General features: G+C 40.4%; 1 protein-coding gene across 1 annotated transcript in view; it reads left to right on the plus strand.

Annotated features, from left to right (window-relative positions):
* Nucleotides 1-993: 993 nt before the first annotated feature.
* Nucleotides 994-16362, plus strand: part of LOC119859291 — a 62696-nt gene continuing 47327 nt past the window's right edge. The window contains exons 1-3 of the mRNA XM_043518932.1: nt 994-1181; nt 8498-8609; nt 8778-8843. Of these exons, the coding sequence (XP_043374867.1) occupies nt 1104-1181; nt 8498-8609; nt 8778-8843 (256 nt within the window). The 5' untranslated portion in view covers nt 994-1103. The remainder of the gene's footprint in view (nt 1182-8497; nt 8610-8777; nt 8844-16362) is intronic.

Here is a 16362-nt window from a genome sequence, read left to right on the forward strand (position 1 = left end):
TTCGCAAAAAAGAAAAGGAGTACTTGTGGCATCTTAGTCTCTCTAAGGTGCCACAAGTACTCCTTTTCTTTTTGCGAATACAGATTAACACGGCTGCTACTCTGAAACCTGTCATTATGCAAGGCACTGAATTTAGCTGTATGGAGTGGAAATCTATCAACTTCATATGCTCAAATACATTTGTTAGTCTCTAAGGTGCCACAAGTACTCATTTTCTTCAAGCTCCAAGGTTCATCATTTTTTATTTTTGTAATTCACCAGTTTTTTTGCTGTGCTTTAACTACATAATGCAAATTTCTAAATATTCCTTTTTTTAAAGAAATCTCAGTAAGGAGGGAATTAATGTTCATAGACTACATCATACCTCCCAATCAGAGTGCGGAAGGACCGCCTCTCAGGTGTGGATTGGATCCCTCCTGTGCAGAGGGGACAATCGGATACACATGGCAGGCTAGAAGGGAACAGGAGGTTCCCTGTTGTGGGTTAACACTGGAGGAGGGAAAGAGGGCAATATCTGGAAAAAGCATTACAATAATGTGAGTCCCAAATCATGTTCCACCAGACACCGCAGCAGCAGGGACAGTAGTGACCACCCCTCTGCAGAGAGCCTGTCCAAGCAACATCGTGGTTAAAATGCTGGTAGCTAGAGATACTTCAACAGCCTGTTGCTACACGTGTACAGAAATCCAGCCTTGGACAACTCTTGGGTAATTTGCCAAAGCAAGAAAGTATTTCTCAGGTTACTTTAAAAGTAACTTTTATGTAGCTGATGCCGGTGGATCACAGGCACACACACACACACACACACTCGTTCAGTGGCAATGCACGGTGAGAAGAAACTGTTTTGGAGAGGGGTTGAGTGAAACAATTATGATGGTTTTGCCTGCACAGCCTGCCCCGGAAACCAGGGACTATACTGCCCAGAGGGGCAGCTGCTGTGTGGCTTGCAGGGTGGTGTTTGTCCATCCGGGTACGCGCGCAGCCTGTGCCCGGGCTCAATCTGCACCAGGACCGACCCGCCCTGGCCTAGGCCGCGCGCTACGAGCGGGATTCTGCGCACTGGCTGCGGACCGAGCGCCGAGCTAGGCAGAGCAGCGGCTGGCATGGAGCTGCTGGCGCTGCACACGCGACGGCGGCGAGCGGCGCTGCTCCCACACCAGCCGCCGGCCGAACCGGAGCGCGTAAGTTCCGCCCGCGGAGGGAGGAAGGGGCTCCGCGGTTTCGGGTGGTCCGTGCTGCGGCGCGACTGCGGAAGACTCCTGGCTCCCCGGGCGCATTGGCAGGCCCGGGAGCGCTCTGCTGCCACCCGGCAGCTTCCCGAGCGGCGCTCGCCGCCGCTAGCTCCTCGCGAGGGCCCCGGGAGTTCCCAAAGCAACTGCGAACCCCGCGCTTCCCCCTTCCGTTTACACCCCTCCGAGTTGTGCTGTGCGAGCCAGCCCTCCTTGTCCTTTCCAGGGAGCTCGCTCGGCGTCCACGCAGGTTTGGAGCCCCCGTCGCTTTTATTGATGAAAGGTAGTGATGTCAGCTGTATAAGCCTTCTGCTTCGCCTTGGGCAAATCACTCCCCCTCCTCCCCCCGTACCCTGACTCAGTTTCCCGGGCTGTAAAATGTGGATAATGATATTGACCTCTTTTTGTTGTGGAATCTGGTTACTTACACTAAAGGGATTAGTCCACCGTGGACTTTTAAGTTTCCTGCAAGTTTTGATCCCTTGTGTTGGGCCTTTGCATACATTTAGCCCTGGAGAGCCGCTGAGGTATGGCCCTACTGAAGACGCTGCATGTAGCATAAGTTGCCATATCCAATATTAACTGTACGTTGTGCCCATTCTTGCAATCTTTGCTGAAGCAAATTTCATAGCTACAGCTCTGGTCCCACAGGCACTTGTGCTTGTAACTTTACTCGCATAGCTTCATGTGACTGAAGTTCCACATCTGCATATTTGCAGGATTGGAGCCCAAATCTACAAGAAGCAGTTTGTTTGTGTAAAAACTGCAGGATTGAGTCTTTGCCTCAAGAAAAACCCTACAAAGAAAGTTTTTGTGATCATTACGTGTACAGTAATGGTGTATCCTCTAGAAATTAAACGAGTATTTGTGTTTATAATACAGTCATGTTCTAATTGTTAGTTGTTGCTTAACCTTGAGTAGATACTGATATGAGAGAGAGATTAAAGGATTGTGGGCATTTTGCTCTCAAGACATTTGCAGGAGGAACAATGGAAAAGTCTCATTCGTTTTGTTGCAAATGAAGTTTTTCATTGTTTAAGTAAAAGTACTATATGGTTTGAGTGATCCATTAAAGTTAATTTGAGGCTTTCCTCCAAATGTAATAGGCTTTAGATACTTTTCATGTAAACTAAGAAGTTTCTAACAATTAAAAATGTAGTGTCTTAGGTTAAAAGGATAATGAGTTGTGGACTTTCTGAGCTATATGCCACTAACTCTTGGAATTTGAGTTTATTTGGCTGGAGTTTTGGCCGTTAGCCCCATAGTGTTAGTACTGAAATATTACTGAACTCTCTAGAGGCCAAAACCCTGCATAACCTTCCATACCAATGCTTTCATGCACATGTGAAAGTGTTTGCAGAATTTAGCCCTAGCTGAAGTATTGAAGTATTTATTTGTTTATTGTTAGCAAAATTAAAGTTAAAATTGAAAGAGAACTGCATGTACACTGATGGTTTGGTCAGAGAAACACCTAGTGATGAGGATTTCACAACCTCCCTGGGAGGCCTGTTCCAGTGCTTAACTATTTTAATAGTTAGAAAGTACATTTTCCTCTGTATATGCAAGATCTTGCTGACCTTTTCAATAAGAAAACTGGTAAGATCTGTCATGACCTCTGTCCTCCTCCTTTCCCATTACATACAGGCTACCCATCCACCACTTCAGGTTAGTGGAACCTATTCAATGCAGAAGCAAACATAAAATTAAGCTAGAGGCAAAAATTATATAAGGCATTATGACCCAAAGCCCAACAGCAACTTAATAGGCTCACTGAGAATATCATCATTAAGTAAAGAAACAGGACTAACAAACTGATAATTGCTGATTGGAGGTGTTCTGAACCTCTGCTCATGTCCCAAAGTGTACAGTCACAGGCAGCAGTCAGTATTGCACAACTCTGCTAAGGGATATATATGAACATTGATAACCATTCTGTGGTGAAGCCAAAAAAGTAAAAAGCTATCAATAAATCACCATATCTAGATGTTGATTAAGAACTGGTCATCCCTCCCTCTGCAATACTGACTGAGCCAAGCAGACATTGCACCACTTAACACTCATTGTAATTCACCCAAGACATGGGCGGGGGAAAACTGTACCAGTTGAATCAGAATAGTGGCCCATAGCACCTGCCTAGAGCCCATACGTTGCCCATAACACTAGCTCATAAATATCCAGCAAATAAACCATCTGAGCCCTGTAGAATGGGAGGGCAGCACACGGGTCAGCCATGAAGACAACTGGGCTTGGGTATGTGTGACTCCCCCGGCTGTGTGGGCAATTAGGTACCATAGTTCTCACAGTGTGCTAGTCAACTGCATAATGGAAATGTTACATCATAACCAATTATTGCCTCTTATACTAGAAATCCATGTGTTATGTCAAGCACCATGTATCACTGGGAAGGCATGCTACTAGTATTAGAGCAGTACACGCAATTGTGCAGACCTGTAGTGCGTTCCTACCAAGCAGCCAGCATGCAATATTGCTTTCCACAACGCTTCTCATGGTGGGAGGAACATGCTATGGTTCTTTTCCTCTTTCTTTTGGTTGTGAAAGTTAGGAGTAGTTAGCTAGGTTAATTTATATTGCAAATGAATGTCAGGATCCATGACTGCTCATCCGCCTAAACATGAGAGAATAATCTTTAGCAGTTAAGAAAAAGGACATAGTTTGACATGCAGCGAAAGCATGTTGATGCAGATACATAGCATCTTGCAGTCAGAGGAATGCAACAGGGCATACTGTAGAACAGTAACACTCAGACCTCAGTAATTCCGGAGCCAAATTAGCAATCAGCGTTACCCAAAGGACCACAGTAGTGTGAATTCGTTATTTTTTATATATATATATTCTCACAGCAAAATGACTGACCAAGCATTTTATCAGCTACAATTGGTTAATAACATAGTAAAAGCATCCCAATTGGTTAATAATTAACTCACACAGTGTTTTAATATCATGTGCTGCATAGAGCCACAGGAGATACATTAAAGAGCCACTTGCAGCTCACAAGCCTCAGTCTGAGTATCACTGCTGTAAAACAAAAGTCATCTTCCTAATTACCAGCTGCTACCTCACTAGCACATGTCCCCACATAAGTGCTCATACCATTTTGAGGCTTTCCTTCTTTATGAATCAAGACCCTGGGAAGAACAATTGATACAAGTATTGGCCAGACTTGTATTCCCCACTCAACCATCATTCACAGCTGCACCCACAAACATGAACTATCCCGTATGTGTTACAGAAGCAGTTGTTAAATCCACAGGATAGGAACTAATGACAAGATGTGGTCTGGCTACACATCCCCCAATCCCAGGTTAACATCTGTCATAAGCCAAGAGTCGTAGTGTATTAACCTACACATGACTATGATGTACATTAACACAGCTGCTTCCACAGTGCTAAAATATTTGGATGTGTGAAACCTCCCAGTCATTAAAGCATACACTGAACAGGCACACAGATCATTTAGATACGTACTCTCTGAAAATGTCCATAGGATGATATATTTTTGCAGCCATGTTGCCCATGGTCAGCACAGAACTGATATGGAGTGCTATTAAGTGTTTCTACATATATATACTATTATTAGCCCTTACATGGCAGACACACATGCTTCTACTCACAAAGCTTTCCTCAGTATTTGTTCTGGCTTTGCAACTTGTGATTTAAAAAAAAAAATAGACCACCCCGAATGAGGGATTGTAGTTTTATCCAGGTGACACAGCGCAGTCTATACTAGTGCTTTTCAGCACTAAAACTTTGTTACTCAAATAGACGCACTTTAGTTGGTATTCTGCCTTATTACCAGTTGGCAATACTAACAGTATTCATTTGCTACTGTCCTACTTCTGAAATGTCTCATGAGGAGAGTCTGTTAGGAGTTTATTGTTGCATTCTCAGGATAAAAGTTTTAAGCTTGAATGAGTTCATTTCTCTAACCAAATTCATTCCAAGAAGGTGTCTCTCACCTCCTAGCTTGTAAGCATTTTTCTTTATAGTGAGTGCCAGGGCATTCACTTCGGGGAAATTAACAGGAGCCTCAAGACAACTTGTGTTGGTGCTCATATGCTCTTACTCCATTGGTTGATGATACCTGTTAGAGTGTGACATGAGCAAAAACCCATCTAGTTAGAGGCTAACCTTGTCAATCAGAGAAATACCATTTACAGGTAAGAAAGAAAAAAAAATCTGTTAGTGAACTTTTGCTTTCAAGCCCTGTCTGACTATAACTGAGTAGAATGCATAAGAGAAAAAGAACTTCTCTTTGTTCCTTTTTGAGGTTACACAGCCAGATAATGATTTGTCCTGGCTCAGTCATTGTAGTTTGTCCATGTGTGGTAATAAATAAGTTAGAGAGACCATTTTTCAGAGACGAGATAAAATTATCCTCTCAGATCCACATGTCAGATCCCAACTTGCATATTCTGCTCTCTTTCCTGTGAGAGATCCCTGCATCTAGAAAGCAAATTACTGGACACAATCCGAAAGGAGAATTTTCCTCTGAAGGAGTAAATTAGTAGCTGCTCATGACTGCAGCACAGGTGTTCTGTGAGCCAAGGAAGTGGAAATTGGTTTCTGTTTTAGACTTAAACTAATAGTAGAAGCCTTAAGATTACCCCTAATATTAATGCTGGGAAACTGGTCTTGATTTATAATTTACAGAGCACTGTACATAGCTCTACACTTTGTTTTTAAACAGCAAAACTCTTCACTTTTAGCTTCCCTCTAACATGGAATCTTTGGACCTGGCTGTGGCTATTAAATTGCTGCCAACAAAGGGTGTAGTGTGCATCTCTATGGTTCGAGCAGGATCTTCTGGAGGCATCATTTTTGTGGCAGTCAGTACCCAGGAAGCCCAGAGGAAACTCAGACACTGACATCTTTTCAAAGGGCATGGTGGGCATTCTGCTGCATAGGAGTAAAGGTGCCATAATGCTGTCCTCTCTGGAAAGGCTACCACCACTTTGGATACTAGGCTTCATCATTCTTTGTACTTTAACTGCAAAAAGCTAGTTGTTATGTTCCTGTGCAGGGGGAAGATTCCTTGTGTCCTCTCTTCTCTCCCTCTTATCTCTTCTTAGCCTCCCTCACACTGCTTTGCACATTATTCATCTATATGGTTCCCTTTTCCATATTTGGGTAATTCTTCCTGTATAGGGGCTTGACTTAAGATAGACCTCTAATTTTTGAGAAGTTCCTTATTAACTTTGTATTAATTTCCAGGTACTTTGACTTGAAGGTTAGCAAAGGGCTCAGCATTCTCTAAGACTGCACGTTAGGAGCCTGTTTTGTACATACATGCTGTCATCCAGCTGGAACACAGGCTGAGATATACTATAAACAAAAGATAAAACAAAACAACTGCCAGTGTGGTTATTAGTAAATACAGGAAAAAAATGTTTGGCAAGGAGAGAACAAAAGAAAATAGGAATAGGCATTTTGACATTGAAGCTTCTAAGATGTTATAAATCTTTCTCTGTGTGTGTGTGTGTGTGTGTGTGTGTGTATTTTTAAAATTACAAGAAAGCAGTTGACAGTCTCTCAAAACCATCTGCAATTGCATTTAGCTCAGTTAATTTTTCATATTAGTTCTTGCTCCACCTGTATCACCCTTGCATAATCAGTGTATTCTGGAAAGCTAGGAAATAAACTTGTGGCAACTTCACCAGTACTCAAGGGGAAGAGAGATTTATCTGGAAACCTTCCCCTTTCTCCTCCAAACACTCACACATACTTTGCTCCTAAAAGGATAGGTTGGTGTGTATCTTCTCTGTAGAGGGATCTGTCCTTTTCTGTCTTTCCTAGGATAGAATGTGACCTTGTGTTTCTTGTCTTGAGCCCTGGACCCACATTGGATATAGTGCATAAAACGATCGTTAGATTGAGTTTACTGTTCCTGGTAAATAAAGGGTCATTCTGATGTAATCTTGCGTAGTGGAAACTAAGCTTTCTGAACAGCTGACCTGTTGGGCCTTATTAATTGTAAACTTAATAGATCTTGCATTATTTGGATTCTATCCACAGTCAGAATTGATTTATTGGTTTATTGTTCTTCTTCCCTGAGATGATGCTTTGCTTTCATAGAATTCCAGTTTAGTTTAGCCTTCTGTGCAGCCAACCTCTCTAGAAACTTCAAGTTCTCTTGGCATCAGTATGATAAGATTTTGTCAGACAATGACTCTGTATGCTAAATTTCTCTCACTGATATTAAGTATCTTAAACCCAAAAAACAATATCTTGAATTTATTTTTGATAAGCCTGATTTCTTACGATGCATAGCAGTAAATCACTTTTTCCTTTTATCCTTCATTTCATACATCTTGTTAGTTACGTTGCTGTACTGATATACCATAGCCTTTAATAAAGGACAAATTCTACAACAACAAAGGTAAAAGGATGTTTTCCCAGTGGAGAGAAGCCTGTCTTTAGAGGACCTTCTCAGGCTATGTTATTATATTATTCACTTTCTTAGTACAATACATATTTTACTTTTTGATTTACCTCCTTTACAAATATGCTTTATTCCTCAGTAGTGTTCTTGTTTCAACTGTTCTCCACTGAGGTTCCTAGCGTATTGATCCATTTTATTTTTACATAACAGGATTTTTTTTATATATATATTCAAATTTTAAATTTAGTTTCCATGCTTCAGGAGCCTGGTTAGTTTGCTGGCAAGTCATCTCCTGCCAAGAAGTTCTTATGCTACTGGGAGAGAGAGAATATTTCACTCGGTATTCATTGTGAAGATTGACTCTGTCAATAGACAGTATTGGGATCTGCAAAGCAATCTATGCTAATGGGCCAATATGTAACACTGATCAACACTGGGGTACGGAGAGGAAAATGTAGATTATTGTACCATGATACCACATATTAAAATGTTGCTATTCCTAAAAACAAAGTTGGTTCAAAAAGATATTGGGGAAAATTTTCAAAGCTAAGTTATTTAGAAGCCTAAGTCCTATTTTCAAAGGTGACTTAGAGATTCTGGAGCCTAAGTCTCATTGAAAGTCAATGGGACTTTGGATCTGGAATGTCTAAGTCATTTTTGAAAATGGGACTTAGATGATTTTGAAATTTTTACCCATCCTCATCTTATTCTGTAAAGCCCCTCAATATAATGAGGCTATGGAAATTTCGCACACTTAGAAATCTTGAGTTCAATTCTCATCTATTACGGGTTTTCAGGATTTTCTTTTTTTAATTGCAGTGGACTGTGCTTTATGACGATAGGTAAATATTGCTTTTTATTCTTTTAGAAACGAGTATGCAAGAGTTTAGAGCCCATTCCAAATGAGAGTGATTTTTGCCACCAATTAAATGAATGTGCTATGGATTACTGGACTATGGAGCTGGATTCTAAACAGAAAGGTACCACAGAACAATTTATTTCTCAGACCCTTAAGGAAAAGCCAAATTCAACGGTATGTTTACATCCCCACAAATAACTATTTATTAGTAGAACATGTTAAAAATACATTTTATAATAAAATTGCAAATAATTGCTTTTTTTGAGAGTTTTGTGTATGTTTTTGTTAGATTTTTCAAAATCATGGAAGCAAAGGTACTGCCCAGCCTTGCCCAAGATGTATTGCAGGAGAATCTGTAAGTATATTAACCTTCTTACTGTGACATAAAAGATAGACTTGTTCTTAAATATTAGATCCATAAAACATAAAGTTAATAAAAATCGCAGTTACATTTCTCAGGAATAAAGCATGTAAATAAAAAAGGCAGATTGATTTAGCTTTTCCGAGGTATGCTAGCAGAGTACAAACTAATATGTTTTCAGCATCAAGTTGAAAATAGAGATTGCAAACATTTTTCAAATTTGCTCTAAAAAGCAGTTTGCTGAAGTAACAATGCATTTTTAAGTAAAAAATAATACCTCATCTCTTCTTTTCCACTAGTATTTCTCATTAAGATAGTTAAGAAAAGAAGAGTAGAGTCCCTGAACATTTTATTCAGATTTTTAGTAGGTACCTGCTTGCTTTTTTTTTTAGATATTGTGCTGAGTGTTCCAGCGATGGTGTGATGCTTTGGGGGTTCATACAGGCCAATAAGGCATTTTATCACCTCCTCCCCTGTAACCTTGGGTGCCTCTGTGCTATGCAGCTTTGGCTCAGAGCCCTGATATCTGCAACATGCTCACAGCACCATGATCTCCCCTGGCCAGCCCAGTTACTCCTTGCAGGATGACCCCAAAAACCCTTGCAGTTCACGTCTCCCCAAAACCATTTCCCATGCAGTATCCGGTCCCTCTTACTGGATATTCGCAGAGGTAACACTGAGTTGGCTGCCTCCAAAGAACCAGTACACACAACAGCTTGTTAGGTCAGCTGGAGTTATACCCAAAACCATCTTATTACCCAAACATAGATGGTGTGTAGTAAAAAGAACATAGGTTTAAGTGATTTCAAGTAAGAGTGAAAGAGATATGAAAGGGCTAACAAAAACATCATGCTTTCTAGTGTATAAAACTTAATTCTAGCAAAATATAGCTTTGTCTAACAAGTTTCAGAGTGGTAGCCATGTTAGTCTGTATCGGCAAAAAAAACCGAGGAGTACGTGTGGCACTTTAGAGACTAACAAATTTATTTGGGCATACGCTTTCGTGGGTTAAAACCCACTTCATCGGATGCATGCAGTGGAAAATACAGTCGGAAGATATATATACACAGAGAACGTGAAAAAATGAGTGTTGCCATACCAATTTTAACGAGACTAATCAATTAAGGTGGGCTATTATCAGCAGGAGGAAAAAAAAATTTGTAGTGATAATCAGGATGGCCTATGTCAAACGGTTAACAAGAAGGTGTGAGTAACAGTAGGGGAAAAAATTAGAATGGGGAAATAGTTTTTACTTTGTGTAATGACCCATCCACTCCGAGTCTTTATTCAAGCCTAATTTAATGGTATCCAGTTTGCAAATTAATTCCAGTTCTGCAGTTGCTCATTGGAGTCTGTTTTTGAAGTTTTTTTTTGTTGAAGGATTCAGACTTTTAGGTCTGTAATTGAGTGACCAGTGAGGTTGAAGTGTTCTCCAACTGATTTTTTAATGTTATAAATCTTGACGTCTGATTTGTGTCCCTTTATTTGTCTAACAGTTTTTTTAACTCACACCAAGTTGTCAGCATTCTCCAGCCTGTTTAGCAGGACCCATCTTTCATAAATACAAAGCGCTGGCTTCTTTGTTCTCTCAGCTGATGGACACCCCAAAGTTTTTCAGCAGTTCCTTATGTCACCAAAGTTTATCTTTGTCTTGGAGGTCAGGAAGCCCTCTAAGGGTCTCTAAGGTGCCACAAGGACTCCTTGTTGTTTCAGCTTTGTGTCCACCAGGGAGCCTGTGCCATCTTAATTTTGCAGTCCCCTCTGATTTACAATGCAAATGATTTTCCTGGAATCTGCATTACAAATGAATAGCCCAGTTGTCCTTGTCTCTGGTCACACCTGGCTTGATTTGCAGTTGAGCGGAAGAGGTGTTTGCATTTCTTCTTTGCCTGGGGGAAATTGTTTTGCCTCCTTTGTCTGTTCACTATGAAAAATATAAGATTTTAATTTTAAAAACAGCATTGTAACATGCATTTCACAGTGATATTAATGTCCAGTTTATTAGTTTTCAAATGATATTACAAGACACCTTTTAAATAAATATAGTAGAACCTCAGAGTTACGAACACCAGAGTTACAAACTGACCGGTCAGCCACACACCTCATTTCAACCAGAAGTATACAGTCGGGCAGCGACAAAGAGAAACAAAAAAGGCAAATACATACAGTACTATATTAAACATAAACTACTAAAAAATAAATAAATAAAGGCAAAGTTTAAAAAAATATTTGACAAGGTAAAGAAACTGTTTCTGTGCTTGTTTCATTTAAATTAAGATGGCTAAAAGCATTTTTCTTGGCATAGTAAAGTTTCAAGTCAGTATTCAGTTGTAAACTTTTGAAAGATCAGCCATGTTTTGTTCAGACTCATGAATATTTCAGAGTTACAAACAACCTCCATTCCCAAGGTGTTTGTAACTCTGAGGTTCTACTGTATTCTGACAACAGTGTGAGAAATTTACTGTTACATACGAGGGAAGCCCTAGCCATCTAGTATTGGGGTTCTCTTAGGGTCTCAGATGGGCAAAAGAGGAAGTGCTTTCTCTACAGTGTCATTTCCTACCAGATCCCACAGAAGATTTACCATGCATTGGACATCCACACACCAAGCTTACAGGGAAGCCCCTAAAAATGTATTACTCTGAGAGTTACTATTAAATTTTGTTTGCACCCTCCACTGTTGAATCCATCCAAGCAGAGTTCTGCAAGAGCAGTCAGTAGGAGAATGGGAGGGATATGTGAATGGAATCGCAATCAATCTTGAGGAGAAGGTTGAACTCCAGGGCAGTGATACTCAGACTGAGGCTCGCAAATGGTTCTTTAATGTGTCTCCTGCAGCTCTTTGCAGCACATGATATTAAAACACTGATTTAACCAGTCTAAGTTATTAACCAATCAGGATGTTTTTACTGTTATTAACCAATTGTAGTTGGAAAAAAAAATTATACTTGATCATTCATTTTGCTGTGAGAATTTTATATAATATATATATATAATTATATAAAATTTACTATAGTATGGTCTATTCATATTTAAACAAACAGTATGATGGGAAATATTTTATGTGTGTGTGTATGTATGTATGTATGTATGTGTGTGTGTGTATATATATATATATATATATATATATATATATATACATACACACACACATATAAAATATTTCCCATCATACTGTTTGTTTAAATAAGAATAGACCATACTATAGTAAATGAAACAAACAATTAATTCACACTGCTGTGGCTATTTTGGGTAATGTTGATCGCTAACTTGGCGCTTGAACCACTGAGGTCTGAGTATCACTGATTTAGGGTGAAATCCTGGACCCAGCTAAATCAATGGGAAAACTGCCATTGACTTCAAGAGGGCTAGGATTCCATGCCTAGAGTCAAATGTTGCAACATTAGTTGTAAACATTGGATTAAGTTTTAATCACCTTTTTAAAATAATTAAAAGAAGCCAGTTATAGATCTCAGTCCAATGAGAAACAAGCATCTCTTGTAAGGCATTGAGGGCCAGATTTTTAAAGGTATGTAGGCACCTAAAGGTGCATCAAATTCCTACTGGGATTTTCAAAAGCACATTGAAATCAACAGAAGTTAGATACCTATGTGAGTTAGGCAAGTAGGCACCTTTAAAAATCCTAATAGGCACCTCTGCAATCTGTAGACACCTAAATATATTTAAAAATCTGCCCTTGACTATCTTTCCTCCCACTGAAGTCACTGAAAATTGAAGAATCTGTTCTATTCATCAACTTGAATTATCAAGTTTTGTAAGCTTGTGAACACATTGCCTATTCTTTCTCCACATGCAAACTGTAAAATGCATCTTTGGATCAAAACCCAAATTGTTTTAGAATGTTACTTCCATTTTAGAGAAGTCACTCTTTGACCTCTAACTTTTTAAAATGGTTTTCAGAATTACAAGTGCCAGCATTAGTGTTAATAAGATTCTTCAGTTTTAATGTGAAACTAATTTTTGATGAATTACACAGTTGCAAATTAGTCCTGGAATACATTGTACCCAGCTTAAGGTAATATTTGTGTATACCTCATAATTTCAAATAACATATCTATTTTGGCAGTAGTATTAGAAATGCAATAGTCCTTGTGCCTCTCCATTAAATTTTACATCAGTAAATGTAAGAACAAATTTATGAGCCCAAAGAAAAAGAAAAATCCTTGCCAGGTAAAATTCAGCCCTTGGGTAAGTGGTTGCATCTATGAAAGGCTAATACCATGGATGATCTGTTCATATTGTCCTTAAATTTTGTGCATTCAGTAGACATATCTGATGGTGGAAAAGAGAGTTTTCTTTATCCCAGTCTCCTCTTATAGCTCTAGTTTTCCTAGATAGTTTTGGAATTGTGGTGTTACTAAAGATTTATTTCCCACCGTATATTTCAGCTCGCAAAACATAAGAATTTCAAGTTATAACTTTACGGGGCTTCTCTTTTACCCTTCTAGGTAGGTTTGCCATGTGGCAATTAGGAACAAAAGCATTTGTCCATGCTTGATACAGGAGATCATATTGTCAGTGGAGGCAGAGGTCAAGAATTAAAATGTAATGGGGTTGACACGGATTACTTAAAGATCAGCATATATAGACTCACTCATTACGTTCTGTTTGACTAATCAGCTACTTCTGGCCAATATCATAAGAGAAGAAAATACACATTTTGATCAAAAGGGGGGGGGGTGGAATAACATGGGGAAATAGTTTTACTTTGTGTAATGACCCATCCACTCCCAGTCTCTATTCAAGCCTAAATTAATCTTAGGACAGATTCTTCTGCTGGGCTATCTCGGGGCCTCTCCTTCTGCCCCTCTACCCCCACGAACATGATACAGTTCTGTGGTGACCTAGAATCCTATTTTCGACGTCTCTGACTCAAGGAATATTTCCAACACGCCTCTGAACAACATACTAACCCACAGAGACTTTCCTACCAACACTACAAAAAGGATTCTGAGTGGACTCCTCCTGAAGGTCGAAACAGACTGGACTTCTACATAGAGGGCTTCTGCCAACGTGTACGGGCTGAAATTGTGGAAAAGCAGCATCACTTGCCCCATAACCTCAGCCGTGAAGAACACTATGCCATCCACAGCCTCAGAAACAACTCTGACATCATAATCAAAAAGGCTGACAAAGGAGGTGCTGTCATCATCATGAATAGGTTGGAATATGAACAAGAGGCTACTAGGCAGCTCTCCCACACCACTTTCTACAAGCCATTACCCTCTGAGCCCACTGAGGATTACCAAAAGAAACTACAGCATCTGCTCAAGAAACTCCCTGAAAAAACACAAGAACAAATCCACACAGACACACCCCTGGAACCCCGACCTGGGGTATGCTATCTGCTACCCAAGATCCATAAACCTGGAAATCCTGGACGCCTCATCATCTCAGGCATGGGCACCCTGATAGCAGGATTGTCTGGCTATGTAGACTCTCTCCTCAGGCCCTACTCTACCAGTACTCCCAGCTATTTTCGAGACACCACTGACTTCCTGAGGAAACTACAATCCATCGGTGATCTTCCTGAAAACGCCATCCTGGCCACCATGGATGTAGAAGCCCTCTACACCAACATTCCACACAAAGACTGACTACAAGCCATCAGGAATAGTATCCCCGATAATGTCACAGCTAGCCTGGTGGCTGAACTTTGTGACTTTGTCCTCACCCATAGCTATTTCACATTTGGGGACAATGTATGCCTTCAAATCAGCGGCACTGCGATGGGTACCCGCATGGCCCCACAGTATGCCAACATTTTCATGGCTGACTTAGAACAACGCTTCCTCAGCTCTCGTCCCCTAATGCCCCTACTCTACTTGTGCTACATTAATGACATCTTCAACATCTGGACCCATGGAAAAGAAGCGCTTGAGGAATTCCACCATGATTTCAACAATTTCCATCCCACTATCAACCTCAGCCTGGACCAGTCCACACGAGATCCCAAGAGATGTCAACCTGGACACTACGGTGCTAATAAGCAATGCTCACATAAACACCACTCTATACTGGAAACCTACTGACCGCTATTCCTACCTACATGCCTCCAGCTTTCACCCAGACCACACCACATGTTTACACACCATTGTTTACAGCCAAGCTCTAAGATACAACCGCATTTGCTCCAACCCCTCAGACAGAGACAAACACCTACAAGATCTCTATCAAGCATTCTTACAACTACAATACCCACCTGCTGAAGTGAAGAAACAGATTGACAGAGCCAGAAGAGTACCCAGAAGTCACCTACTACAGGACAGGCCCAAGAAAGAAAACAACAGAACGCCACTAGCCATCACCTTCAGCCCCCAACTAAAACCTCTCCAACGCATCATCAAGGATCTACAACCTATCCTGAAGGACGACCCATCACTCTCACAGATCTTGGGAGACAGGTCAGTCCTTGCTTATAGACAGCCCCCCAACCTGAAGCAAATACTCACCAGCAGTCACACACCACACAACAAAACCACTAACCCAGGAACCTATCCTTGCAACAAAGCCCGTTGCCAACAGTGTCCACATATCTATTCAGGGGACACCATCATAGGGCCTAATCACATCAGCCACACTATCAGAGGCTCATTCACCTGCGCATCTACCAATGTGATATATGCCATCATGTGCCAGCAATGCCCCTCTGCCACGTACGCTAGTCAAACCGGACAGTCTCTACGTAAAAGAATAAATGGACACAAATCAGACATCAAGAATTATAACATTCAAAAACCAGTCGGAGAACACTTCAATCTCTCTGGTCACTAGATTTACTGACCTAAGAGTGGCTATTCTTCAACAAAAAAAAACTACAAAAACAGACTCCAACGAGAGACTGCTGAATTGGAATTAATTTGCAAACTGGATACAATTAACTTAGGCTTGAATAGAGACTGTGGATGGGTCATTACACAAAGTAAAACTATTGCCCCCACCCTCCACTGTTCCTCAGAGGTTCTTGTCAACTGCTGGAAATGGCCCACCTTGATTATCAGTACAAAAGGTTTTCTTCCTTCTCCCCCCCCCCCACCTGCTGGTAATAGCTCATCTTAAGTGATCGCTCTCCTTACAGTGTGTATGATAACACCCATTGTTTCATGTTCTCTGTGTATAAAAATCATCTCCCCACTGTATTTTCCACTGAATGCATCCTATGAAGTGAGCTGTAGCTCACAAAAGCTTATGCTCTAATAAATTTGTTAGTCTCTAAGGTGCCACAAGTACTCCTTTTCTTTTTGCGAATACAGACTAACACAGCTGCTACTCTGATACATATTTTGATCAATTGATCAGGAACCAAAACTGGTACATTATTTTCATTCACAAAACAATTTTAAATTGCAGTGTATCAGACTACAGTATAAAGCCTAGCAAAGGTGTTATTAGCTCAGCTAACTAGTAACTTTCTGCAGACATCAAATTTCACCTTAAAATATTTAAAGGCTTGTCATTCACAGAGATCCAATTTTGATACCTTTCAAAATAA

This window comes from Dermochelys coriacea, chromosome 7 (assembly GCF_009764565.3).
Source record: "Dermochelys coriacea isolate rDerCor1 chromosome 7, rDerCor1.pri.v4, whole genome shotgun sequence".
Taxonomy (NCBI): Eukaryota; Metazoa; Chordata; order Testudines; family Dermochelyidae; genus Dermochelys; species Dermochelys coriacea.